Source organism: Tripterygium wilfordii, chromosome 12, assembly GCF_013401445.1.
Source record: "Tripterygium wilfordii isolate XIE 37 chromosome 12, ASM1340144v1, whole genome shotgun sequence".
Taxonomy (NCBI): Eukaryota; Viridiplantae; Streptophyta; class Magnoliopsida; order Celastrales; family Celastraceae; genus Tripterygium; species Tripterygium wilfordii.
This window is the reverse complement of record NC_052243.1, coordinates 10,370,286-10,380,741: the sequence shown is the minus strand read 5'-3', so window position 1 is coordinate 10,380,741 and position 10,456 is coordinate 10,370,286. Positions and strand designations below refer to the sequence as shown.

Below are 10,456 nucleotides of genomic sequence, written 5' to 3'. Positions count from 1 at the left end.
ATTTTTATATGGGCTATAATTGTAATTTCGGTATTCTTCTCTTTTGTGTTCTAGGTCTCTGCCATTTTAATGGCCGTTGTAGTCGACCGTTTACATTCTGTAGTATATGTATAATGCTGTGGTGTTTCTTAGTAAATCAATGAAAGTGATTTAACTTCAAAACCTTTAAAGGCTGGGCTTGCTGAAGCCCAAAGTATACTACGGTCCATGGGCCACGATAGAGCAGGCCCAAAAACCCGACAAGATGAACATTCGCGCTGTGTTTATCAGGCACAGATAACTGTTAGAGAAGGGCGAAGCTGCGAAGTGAATCGAGAAGCAAAACTGAATCCGTGCCCAAGCCAAATCGCAGAGCATTAAGTACCGGAAGTGGAAGTAGTGATCCATGGATTCGTCGAAAGCTCGGAGAGGGACAGCGAGCGAAGTGGAGCAGTTGATGGTTCAGGATCAGGTGTTTGGAATCTACGACATCTTCGCCAATATTCACCAACAGGCCAAAACGTTACTGTAAAACTTCTTTTTCTCGTTTCCGCAATTTTGATTCGTGTTGTTTGATTTGTGAGAATGCTTGATTTTCGATTATTTTTTTATAGGCTTGAAATTCAGCGTGATAACCACTCCGAGTTCTTAACAAAAGGTCTCAGGAAACTCTCTCCATCTTTCTGCGTGTTGGATGCTAAGTAGGTTTCTCGCTCTGCCCTTCAAATTGGAGTTTTCTATGTGATTGGGCTGATAGTAGTTTCAATAATCAGAATTTGGTGACAGAACATTGTGGTTAATTTTTTTTTTGTTTTCATCCCCTTCTCAGCATAATTTGTGACTATTTTGTTCCTTGTATTGTTTTTGATAAATAGGTGTTCAGATTGTAGCCCTTCTAATTTTGTATGCAATTGAGCTAATAGTTGTTTCAGTGATCAGAATATTTGATGGTCAATTTATGCTTCGGTTAGGGCTAGAATATTTTAGACAAAGCATAAAATGTATTTTCTTTCGGGGGTAAATAAGAGTTCAGACTTCAGATAAATGCAGTCCTCATTTGGAATTCTTTTGTGCCCCAATATTGCCTAATGCAGTCGACCTTGGCTTTGTTACTGGATCCTGCACTCAATTGCTTTACTGGGGGATTCTGTTGACGATCAACTGGAAAATAATGCCGTTGACTTTCTTAACCGTTGTCAGGTATAAAAGGTTTCAATTCATAAAAATTTGCCCTTTCTATTGGTATTTGAGAGCCGCCTTTTTGTGTTTAGTTTTTCCCTCATTAGCTCTTCAGGCTGTTTAGATTTTAAATATCAAATTCACTGATTGAACACATCAGGTAGCTCATAAGTTTCAGTTTTCAAGCAACACCACATCGATTGCTCCCTACTTTTTTTTGGGAGGGTGGGGGGGGGGGGGTGGGGGATTGCCATTTTATCTCTTACTTGTAACTTCTGGTGGCAGCCACTGTCAAATATTTTATTTTTACCTTAATGGTTCCAGATCCCTTTGATTTCCACGTTTGGTCAGGGCATATTCAGTCAATTGAAATTTTTATGCCATTACTAATGATGGCTTTCTGTTATTTTCTTTTTCCTTTTAATTATTTCCTAGTGTATTAATTTTTAATGTTGTTCTTATTATGTTTGGGGCAGGACTCAAACGGTGGATATGGTGGTGGACCTGGACAGGCAAGTTAATGCTTTATTGTTTGGCTAAATGCCATGGTCATTGCTACAGTTTAGATGCTCTTTTTTTTTTTGGCAACTTCTATACTTGAAGTGATTTTACCTGAATTTCAACAGCATAATTTCCTTTCTCCAGTCATTCTGAAAAAATAAAAGCGGAAACGACATGGGCTAAATGACATGTTTGTCTCCTGTTCTTCTGTAATTGGCAGTGCATTTAATTAGAGAGATTTATAAACTAGTTGCCTGAAGTCGGGGACAAAGTCAATAGGCATGTTGTTTGATAATGTACGATAGCCGATCATTTTCCGAGTGATCCTTTTAAAATCCTGTGGATATTCATTTCTATTTTCAGAGACTTGAAGTTTGTTTAAATAGGAGAAGACACTTGATTTCCTGTCACGTTGTCTTATATGGTCACATCATCATCACTACCAAATCCTTAATGTCAAACTCTGATCTAAGGTTGGCTTTTAAGTCCATAATGAAAATTAGTTGGAATTTGCTACATGGATTCATTTTGTGGCGTAATGGCTGATTCTACTTCTTTGTTCCACCACCCTATTTCTTCGCCTTAAGGCCTTGGATCCTTATGCTCTCCAAAAATATATTTTGCCATGGTGGTATTGTGAACAATGATCCGTCCCCACATGAAAGTTGTATTCTGTAATCTGTACTGCATCCCACCCAGCTTACTTTCACAAATTTTCTCTTAAGGCTGTGTATATATGTTCCTGCAAGTTCCACCACCTAATTTTAGACTCCCTAAGCACTCTACTTTCCCGTTTCTATTTCTTGATCCACACATATACCACCAACAACCCATAACGTAAGGAGCTCTTGGCCTAGTAGTAGCCACTCCTTAGGATTTGGATAAGGTTGAAGGTTTGACACTAACAATGGCTAGAAATTATATATTTCATAAAAAAACCTACTACCAACAACCCATGTTATATTTTTAGACCCTTGCCTCAGATTGTTTGTTGTAGTCCTTCCTGATCTTTTTATCTGTACTCCTTTTAAAACAAGGTCTGTTAAGCTAGAAGTATGACCTTATTTTCTATTCATTATCACCTTCTATTAGTTTTATACTTTTTCTTTTTGTCCCCCTTGAAAAACTGGTGGCTACTATCTTGCGAATCATTAGCTAATTAATTTATTTCACCCAGATGCCTCATCTTGCAACAACTTATGCTGCTGTCAATACACTGGTTACTCTGGGTGGTCAAAAAGCCCTATCGTCAATTAATAGGTGGTTGCTCCTTTGGCCTAATTTACTTGTTATTATGCTAACAGTGTTTCTGCATTTTGGAAGTGATTTGACAATAGTGTTTTGGGTTAATTTCAGATGTAAATTATATACATTCTTGCGGCGAATGAAAGACCCTAGTGGGGCCTTCAGGTGAGACAGAACTTTTTTTGTTTTGTTTTTTTTTTAAAATTCTCACGCCCTCTCCATCTTTTTAAGAGAGTATAACGTCAAATTCAGAACCGTCTCTCTCTAACTTATTTTCTGCTCCCTTCATGTCTTTTTCGTTCTTTCATTTAGTTGCATGCTCATTGGGATAAAAGTGTAATTCTGGTCTCAATCTGTAAATAATGTGCAAACATATTGGTCTTTCAATATGCAAAAGTAATAGATCTTATGGCTTGATAATTGTGGAGTCCTTCGTAGACATACACGTTGAATGAGATTTGAGCTCTTGTTTATAATCTTTCTAAAGTATCCGATCACTTTTTCAGAATGCATGATGCGGGGGAAATTGACGTCCGTGCTTGCTATACAGCTGTTTCGGTTAGTCATGCTTTTCTCTCTCTCCATCGAGATAATATAAGCAAATTACTTCTTAATATATGCAATGGCTGATTATGGTATGGGCTTACTAGCAGAGATCAGTAGGAAGGATATCATATCGTTTCATCTAGCTTCTAGCTCGATAAGGGAGGAATAAAAACCTTCCCTTGAGCCTGGTTGGTTTTTTCTAAAAAAATTTATCTAGTTCAAAGAATGAGTTGAATTTTTCCTAGAATATTGTTTACAAGGGTTTTTTGATGTTCACTCACAGCACTAGCGGCATTGGTTGTGAGGGGAAGATAACGTGAAAGTTTACTCAATGGGTCACCTTTTTCCATCATGTCTATCTTCTAGTACTACTTCATGCGTTGCCTTGATCTGCCGATTTTTGTATCGGTTGAGCTTTCTGTTCCAATATTTTCTTATTTTCCATGAGTTTTCTGATGAATGCTTGATTCATGTATCCTACAAATCAGTATTTTTCACTTGGCTTTCATTTATGATTGCCATATCGTTTGCCTCTTGAATTAGCCAGCTGTAGGAATATTCTATATTGTTAGATAGGTTAAAAAATTGTGAAAGGCTTTTAAGCAGGTTGGTTTCTTACTTTTTGTTTTTTGAATGCATTAGCTTCTTACTTATTGATCTGCTGATTAATTGCGTTACTACTATTTGGTTGCATATTTACTTGAGCTTTGTAATTGGAATTAATTTTCTTCCTTGACTAGGTGGCGAGTCTTCTGAACATTTTGGATGATGAACTGATTCAGAATCTTGGAAACTATATCTTGAGGTTCGTCAAAATGAATTTTAATATCAGTCCTGGCACTTTTCTGCTTTGGTTCTCTTTCATTTATGTTGTGCCCGTTTCAGGTCTTTCTCTGTTTTTTTTTGACATGTTTGTCACCTTGTTGCTAATTCTTCTGTACAAGTGCAGTGGCATGATGATGACCTGTCAAAAAAAATTACGAATATAACTCCATGACTCGTCAAAAAGAAAATGAAATAGATAAACCTATGCAATCACCATTATGGTTTCTACACAATGTCTTTTAGACAAGGAAGTGATCACATCGTCACACAAGCAGTCAAGCACAAATACTGCAATTTCCCCTAAAGCACTTTCCCCAATCAGGAAACTTCTCGAGTGATGAGGAAAAACCATTTTGAAGCCAAGCTCAGGGACGACTCACTACAGACAAGGTGTAACGTAGTATGCCATGATGTAGCTGAGAGTTGGAATGAGGTCTGGTCCTTGTTCACATTCATGCTGCTGGTCTCAGGTTTTGAGCTTAACATAGTGCTTTGTTGCATTGAAAGCAAGAATATGAAAGTTTTGTGCCAATCGTATAAGTCCTTACAATTGGTGTTAGATGGTGAAATATAAGATGGCCTGTTGATTGTAGAACTTGTAGTGGTGGAAGAATATCCTTGTTCTGGACATGGAAGATTTGGTTGTTAACAAGGAATGAAGTTTGGAAGATGAGGTCTCTATGGGTGAGGAGACCGTGGTCTAGGACAAGGCGTGGTCTTCAAGGAGGTGGGTTTAATAGTGATTGGTTTTAGGCAGATGATGTAGGTTTGGAAGTTGGAAGCTGTAAGCATACAATAAGTAGTTAGATGCTTTGGAAGCTGACTGATCTAAGGAAGAAGCAAGCCTAAATGTTCATGAGAAAATAGGATGTGTCGATCTTAATTAGATCAAATAGAATTTGGTGTTAAAATGCTGTCCTTGTGTGTAGAACCTGTAGGATGGGACGGGTAAAATATTAGTTGAATTGAGAGTGGCAACAAATATCAAAGATGACTCGTGCAATTTGTCTTCGAGACTTGATATGCATAGTGTTGCAAACTCTTGGCTGTACTTTGCGGGTATATCTTATCAGACTAAGTCAAAGTTCTTTGGGTGCAAACTAATCCAGTTGGATGTTGTGCTTTTATTCTGTCTTTTCCTTGTGGCTTTGATTCTTTTTCTTTCTGTCTTTTTGTATATACCGTATTCATGCTTGTGATTTAACTTTTAAGCCAAACTGTGTCACTCATTGCAGCTGTCAGACTTATGAAGGTGGCATTTCTGGGGAACCTGGTTCTGAAGCCCATGGTGGGTATGTTTCAGCCGGTTTATTTGTATGTGTGCGCTTGTGTTTGTGTTAGGTGCAAGCGCTATTGCATAACATTAGTTGATAACACGTCTCATGGTTGTTTCTGGGATTTCCCTTTGGTGCTTGCTTCTCATGCCTATGCATGCAATTTTTGCCAGTATCGTATCATTGCTCCAATCAGTGCATTACAACCTTGATTATTTGTTTTCAGTTACACCTTTTGTGGCTTGGCTGCGATGATTCTGATCAATGAAGTGCATTGTTTGGACTTGTCCCGTTTAATTGTAAGAACTTGTTTGTCTACACTGTGTTGATCAAATATTAGCAGTCTCATTGCAGACAATTACTATTTCTTATGCACTTATTGCTGGATATTGAACACATAATCTTATTAGTTACATGTTATTGCCATTTTATTAGGATTGGGTGGTATTTCGACAAGGAGTTGAAGGTGGATTTCAGGGGAGAACAAATAAATTGGTTGATGGTTGCTATTCCTTCTGGCAGGTGATCTAGTTCAATGTATTTTAGTATTAGCAGTCCATTTAATTTATAGTGATTAAAACTAGATCAAGTGACCAGGGAGGTGTATTTGCGTTATTACGAAAGTATTGTTCAATTGGCAACAATCACCTTGTGCCGCAAGATACTGGAGGAGACTGCTCTACAGATAGCCCTTACAGTACCACAGGATCTGATATTTCCGAAGGGGAAGAAGGTTTAGATGGAATTTCATCTCAGACTGATGATACTAGCCATTTTAAACACGAAGGTATGCTCTGAATAAAATTTTTCCATCCCATGATTCTTGTTACCTGTATCATTGTTGAGATATATATTTCTGCAGATCCGGAGAATGCTTCCTGTTCTGTGAATCCTAGCAATATTAGTCACAGTTATACTTATATTGAGAAGCATACAGGGATAGAACCTCTTTTTCACAGTTTGGCATTGCAACAGTTCCTACTTCTATGTTCCCAGGTATGCATTGCAGTGGTAACTGGATTCCTGACTTGATGAGATTTAATGTTTAGTTCTTACATTATTGGCTATTTTTAGTATTTGTAAAAAGCCTGAAACTTGCACCACCTCAAGTGTCTCCACCCACACATGGTTTTGTTGGCTTTATTTTAGCTTGAATTGAAGCCATATTTATACTAAAAGCAACCTGACACTACATACATTTTAGCTAATGGACCTCTGATCCCAAGGAGTCATTTCTGGGCCTATTTTTGTGTTGCTAATAATTTGTCTCGCCCTTTAGTTTGCATGTCTTTCTGATATTTACAGTGGCCTTTGACATTTTATTTCCTCTCTTTTTTAGTTTTTGTCAGTCTAGCTGGGTACTCACACAAAATGTGGTCACTGCAGGATCAGGAGGGAGGATTCAGAGATAAGCCTGGGAAGCATAGAGACTATTATCACACATGTTACTGTCTAAGTGGCCTCTCAGTGAGTCAACACAGCTGGAATGAGAATGAGCATTCTCCCCCCTCAGCGAGGGTGGTTATGGGACCTTATTCGAATCTCTTGGAACCCATCCATCCTCTCCATAACGTTGTCATATATCGATATCACGAAGCGAAAGATTTTTTTTCGCAATGACATTTAGTCATTTCAAAGTAGTAGTTGTGGTTGTACAATGCTTTTTAAGAACATCCACTCCATGTCTATTTAGACCGTAGCACATGAAAATGGGGTGTAAATTCCTGTAATTTATGTACTCTTTGTACTATTCAATCTATTAAATGAGATTTCTTTGTACTATTCAATCTATTAAATGAGATTGCAGGTTGATAGAGCCCTGTAGGTTTTCGCAAGGAGGCGTAGATGATAGTTTGACAATTTCAAAATGCTGGGTGGAATTAGAAAAGAGTCATGTGGATAGGGGCGACATCCGAAATTCTAGAATTGTCTTGCTATTTGAGGTCATTATTATATTATTTTCTTCATCAATCACATATCCATTTCCTCGATATTCCATACTCTATTATTGTTTCCTGTGTTATGTGGGATTTGGTTCTTATTATAGTGGTATCAAAGCGGTGGATCCTCATTATAGTAAGTGGTATCAGAGTGGCAAATCATTAGCATGATCAAGACAAGAATGGGGATTAATGAATCCCTGGAGAAGGACGTGGACAATTCGAAAGTGGAGATCGATTCTATGAAGGATATGTTGATTGAAATGAGAGACTGGATGAGACGACGGGAGGAGGAAAGAGAGGAGTCGCATAAGACACAGTTGGATGGAGAATGGAGTTTTTGTAAGTAGAAAAGTGAGAATGAGAATGACAAAGACAAAACTAGAGATGAAATATGAAAAACTTGAATTATCGGTATTCAGTGGAGGCGACACCCATAAGTGGCTATTCTGAGTCGATTAGTACTTCTTACGGTAGAAGTGGTATGTCTAGAAGGAAAGACTTTTAACTAGTTCCAGTGGGTTGATTCAAGAACTCTGATTGTTCTATGTACGACATTCGAAGTCATGCTACTATAGTGTTTGCTTTCATCGCAAAAGGAGGTGGAATATGAAGCGCTGATTGATAGGTATGATAATACCTATTAGTTTTGGTAGAAATATCCTCTCTTAAGCTTTCTTTTGATAAATAATGAGTGTATTTATGTGTTGATTTGTATTTTGATAGGTTGATTGCGGTTTGGATGAAAAGCGACGGAAAAAGGGCTGAATTGAAGAAAATGTCCACCGACCTTCGTGTGTTCAAATAGTCATAACTTTCTGTCACGTTATTGGAATTGAGCGCAACAAAAGGCATTGGAAACTAGGCATCTCAAGCTTTCCGTAGAATCTAAAATCATGCAAATCGGAGGTCATATGGAGAAGTTATGGTCATTTGAATCATGTGCCTAGGGGTAACGCGCCTAGGCGCGCGCCTAGGCGCACAAATTGTGCACGCCCAGGATCACTCCTGCACGCCCAGTCCAGAGAGTTGGACTTGAATTTTAAGTTGTGCACGCCTAGGATTGCGCCTAGGCGTGCGCCTAGGCGTGTGCCTAGGCGTGGTGCGCCTAGGCGTGAAAACAACGCGCCTAGGCGTGAAAAGCAATTTTCTGGGGTGTTTTAAGTCGCGATTTGTCCGAGCTGCGGGAGTTTTTTTTTGGACCGAGAACAGATTTCTGGAGAGCGAAAACAGAGGGGGAAGAGGATTCTTGGAGCTAGGAGGAGAGATTCTTCAACTCCACTTGGATCTACTCAACTCATTGGGTTTATTCATGCCTTTCTCATCTATTCTCTTGTGTTTTTTTCTCATTATGTGTAACTAAATCACTTGTGCCAAGGCTAGGATGAAGCCTTGGGTTTGATGACTTTGTTTATGACTTGATTTACATATATATGAGTTGATTTGGGTATAAATCTTGTGTTTCTATGTTTGATTGCAATTTCTTCATGCTTGTGGTGTTTGGCCAACACCTAGGTTTTTTTTGGATGAAATTGTTTGGAGAATTTGCTTAGACAATAATATGTCAAGTAGATTATGCTTCTTGAAACACTTGATTATGAATGTGTCTCCCTTTAATTAGGTGACAATTTGTATGAATCCTAATCTCCATAGAACTCCATGAATTCCTATGCATGTTTAGACCAATAAGATGGCTAGAATGTATTTAGGAATATCCGACCTAGACCAATAAGATGGCTAGTAATCGATTTTAGGGAGATTTGGCTTAGGTGCGCTAAAACCGACTTAGGTACGGATTCGTTATGCCCGAATTAGCAAATATGTGTGTGAATTTGTGTCATTGCAAGTCATTTCCCAAGGGGGATTCCAAAGCCTTGGTGTTCATCTCATTTGCATTAGTTGCATCCCTATTCTAAGAAAATACCAAAAAAAATACTTTGCTCTTTACTTGTCTTAGTTTAATTACCAACCCAAACAATCTTGAGTTGATCTTTACTTCGTTTGCATTGTACATACATACATACAAGTATACATTTGGATTAGACATAACTCCATCCCTGTGGATTCGACCCTTGCTTATCATTGTGCTGTAGTCGCCGACTAGTACACTTGCTAGTAAGGTTAATTTAGACCCAACACTGATGGCTTTAAGTCTGGAAGGGACGGTCACTGAGTTTCTCACTTTGAGCTATTATAGGCTCCCTTCACCAATGAAGTTTATGATTAGATAGGTATTGCAACTCCTCCTAAAGGTTTCCCTTCCCAAAGAAGGTTCTTTCGGAGACATCCGATGAAAATTAAAATAAGAGTTAATGGATTCCAAATAAAGGTAAAAAGAAGTAAAAAAAATGTGTAAATTTAATATTTTTATTTTTTGTCATTTTGTAAAACAGAAATAAAAGGAGAGAAACCCTTCTTTTCGGTCTGCATCGGAAAAATGCTTTTAAAGGAAAGATGTGCTCCTTGAGCATCTGAAGAAACTTCTTCAAGCTTCTCTTATCCATCATAGGAAGGGGCTTTTTCAATTAAAATATCCCTTCTCACTCTGGTTTTAGGAAACCCTAAACTTGTGCCTGCGTCAAAAAACAGTTACAAAGTTCGCTCTAACCAGATTGAGTAGGGATAGTTGGTGTTTCATAATGTTCTAACTGCGATTACCCCAACCCTAGTACCCTGGGCCACACGATGATCTCTCTTAGAAATTCTCTTGAAATATTCAATCGCCCTTTCGATTCATCACAATCACTCACAATAGCCTTTCGAATCATCACAATTGACAGACGCATCACAATCGACCTTTCATTAGTTACTCTCTCTATCACTCGATTCACTGGAGAGGGTTTCTCCTGTTTCATTCGATCGTCCCTCATTGCATGTTTCGTTTTGTGTTTTATGGTTTCATTTGTTTGTATCAACTTCTACCGCCATTCGTTATGGGTTTTCTGATTTTTTTTTTAATTTTGGTTT

The 10,456-nt window shown here is 38.2% G+C and overlaps 1 protein-coding gene across 2 annotated transcripts; it reads left to right on the top strand.

Annotated features, from left to right (window-relative positions):
• The first annotated feature begins 269 nt into the window (after window positions 1-269).
• Window positions 270-7,336, top strand: LOC120011561 (protein farnesyltransferase subunit beta-like). 2 transcript variants are annotated; one of them, XM_038862707.1, is made up of 14 exons: window positions 272-507; window positions 594-680; window positions 1,074-1,179; window positions 1,635-1,670; window positions 2,837-2,919; window positions 3,016-3,069; window positions 3,411-3,462; window positions 4,191-4,255; window positions 5,511-5,567; window positions 5,776-5,848; window positions 5,985-6,071; window positions 6,147-6,336; window positions 6,412-6,545; window positions 6,936-7,336. In XM_038862707.1, exons 1-14 carry the CDS (start codon window positions 386-388, stop codon window positions 7,167-7,169), a joined length of 1,380 nt encoding a protein of 459 aa, XP_038718635.1. In that variant the 5' UTR covers window positions 272-385; the 3' UTR covers window positions 7,170-7,336. The 2 variants fall into 2 exon arrangements, with proteins under 2 accessions (XP_038718634.1, XP_038718635.1); XM_038862706.1 differs by having other exon boundaries at window positions 270-507; window positions 2,837-3,069.
• The last annotated feature ends 3,120 nt before the right edge of the window (window positions 7,337-10,456 follow it).

Bases quoted from the DNA above. Each gene is read 5' to 3' on its own strand.
- LOC120011561 (XM_038862706.1), top strand. From the start codon at position 386: ATGGATTCGTCGAAAGCTCGGAGAGGGACAGCGAGCGAAGTGGAGCAG. The intron at 3,070-3,410 runs GTGAGACAGAAC...TCACTTTTTCAG, and splicing joins GACCCTAGTGGGGCCTTCAG to AATGCATGATGCGGGGGAAA. The intron at 3,463-4,190 runs GTTAGTCATGCT...TTCCTTGACTAG, and splicing joins CTTGCTATACAGCTGTTTCG to GTGGCGAGTCTTCTGAACAT.